The following is a 1203-nucleotide window of genomic DNA, read 5'->3' as shown; positions in this document are numbered from 1 at the left end:
ATCTGTAGTTAAAATGTAAATAAAATGAAAACAAAGTAAAACAAACAAAAAATACCTCAACAAAATAACATAACCTCAGAAGTATAAAAAATGATGAGAGATATGAAAATGCCTGTCAAAAATGCAACAGTATACAATACGTTAAATATATATGAACAAGAAAGAGCCTGGCAAAAATATTATAAGTAACACCATTAAAGGACAAAAGAACATTTTAATGCTGAAACTTTATTTTTAAAGATTTTCTTTTTTTTTTTTTTTTTCCCAGGCTGGCGGACAGACCCCGCCTCAGGTTTATTTGCAACCACAGGAGGACCCCAGCCCCGGGCACACCAGTCCTTCTGCCTTCCTGTCGGCAGACAGAGGCCTCTACTGGGGAGCCTTCGCAGGGGCCGAGGCAGCTTTGGGAGCCTGAGGCTGAGCCGGGGCCGGGGCCTGAGCCTTAGCCGGAGCCTGAGCCTGAGCCTTAGCCGGGGCCTTAGCCTTAGCCTTAGCCTTAGCCTTAGCCTTAGACTTAGGCTTATCTGCAGCCTGGGGCTTGGTCTGAGCCTTGGCCTTGGCCTTTGGCCGGTTGAGCCGGAGACCCTTGGCAATGCGGGCACGGGCACATTTCCCAAGCTTGGGGTGAGCAATGTAAGCGAGTCGATTGAGCTTGCGGCTGCCGCACTGTGGGATCTTGGGCTCGACCTCCCTGGGCTTGACCAGGGCCTTGATGGCCTCAGCACGTGCGCTCATGGCCTTGGCGTTGTTGGCCTGCATCTTCTTCAGGCCCTTCTTGTTGTGCTTCTTGGCAAAGCGCATGTTCCTCAGGAACTTGGGGTCTACCCCCTTAAGAGATTCGTATCTTTGTGATCGGGGTTTCTTGATGCCGTTTCTGTGCCATTTTCGGGACTGGTTGTGCGTGGTGTGGTTCTTGGACTTGGCCATCTCCGCACCCAAGTCCGCGGCTCTCGAAGCGCCTGGGGCCGAAAGAGAAACAGATTTTCTTTATTTATTTTTAGAGAGAGGGGAAAGGAGGGAGAAGGAGAGGGAGAGAAAAATTTATGTAGGAGAGAAAGATCTATGGTTGTCTCTTGCACTTCCCCGACTGGGGACTTGACTGGCAACCCAGACATGCAAACTTTTGGTTTGCAGGAGGACTCCCAACCCACTGAGCTACATCTGGCAGAGCAATGCCAAAACTCTTGATATTGCTGAGGACAT

The 1203-nt window shown here is 49.6% G+C and overlaps 1 protein-coding gene across 1 annotated transcript; it reads right to left on the bottom strand.

Annotated features, from left to right (window-relative positions):
- Nucleotides 1–312: 312 nt before the first annotated feature.
- LOC129077451 (60S ribosomal protein L29-like) lies at nt 313–974 on the bottom strand. Its single transcript, XM_054581865.1, has one exon. The coding sequence runs from the start codon at nt 925–927 to the stop codon at nt 370–372; it is 558 nt and encodes a 185-aa protein (XP_054437840.1). The 5' UTR covers nt 928–974; the 3' UTR covers nt 313–369.
- Nucleotides 975–1203: the final 229 nt, after the last annotated feature.

Source organism: Pteronotus mesoamericanus, unplaced genomic scaffold (assembly GCF_021234165.1).
Source record: "Pteronotus mesoamericanus isolate MK-2021 breed Mesoamerican mustached bat unplaced genomic scaffold, CSHL_Meso_final contig_100, whole genome shotgun sequence".
NCBI classification, from domain to species: domain Eukaryota; kingdom Metazoa; phylum Chordata; class Mammalia; order Chiroptera; family Mormoopidae; genus Pteronotus; species Pteronotus mesoamericanus.
The sequence above is the reverse complement of the archived record's forward strand: the minus strand, read 5'-3'. Positions and strand labels throughout refer to the sequence as shown.

Bases quoted from the DNA above. Each gene is read 5' to 3' on its own strand.
- LOC129077451 (XM_054581865.1), bottom strand. From the start codon at position 927: ATGGCCAAGTCCAAGAACCACACCACGCACAACCAGTCCCGAAAATGG.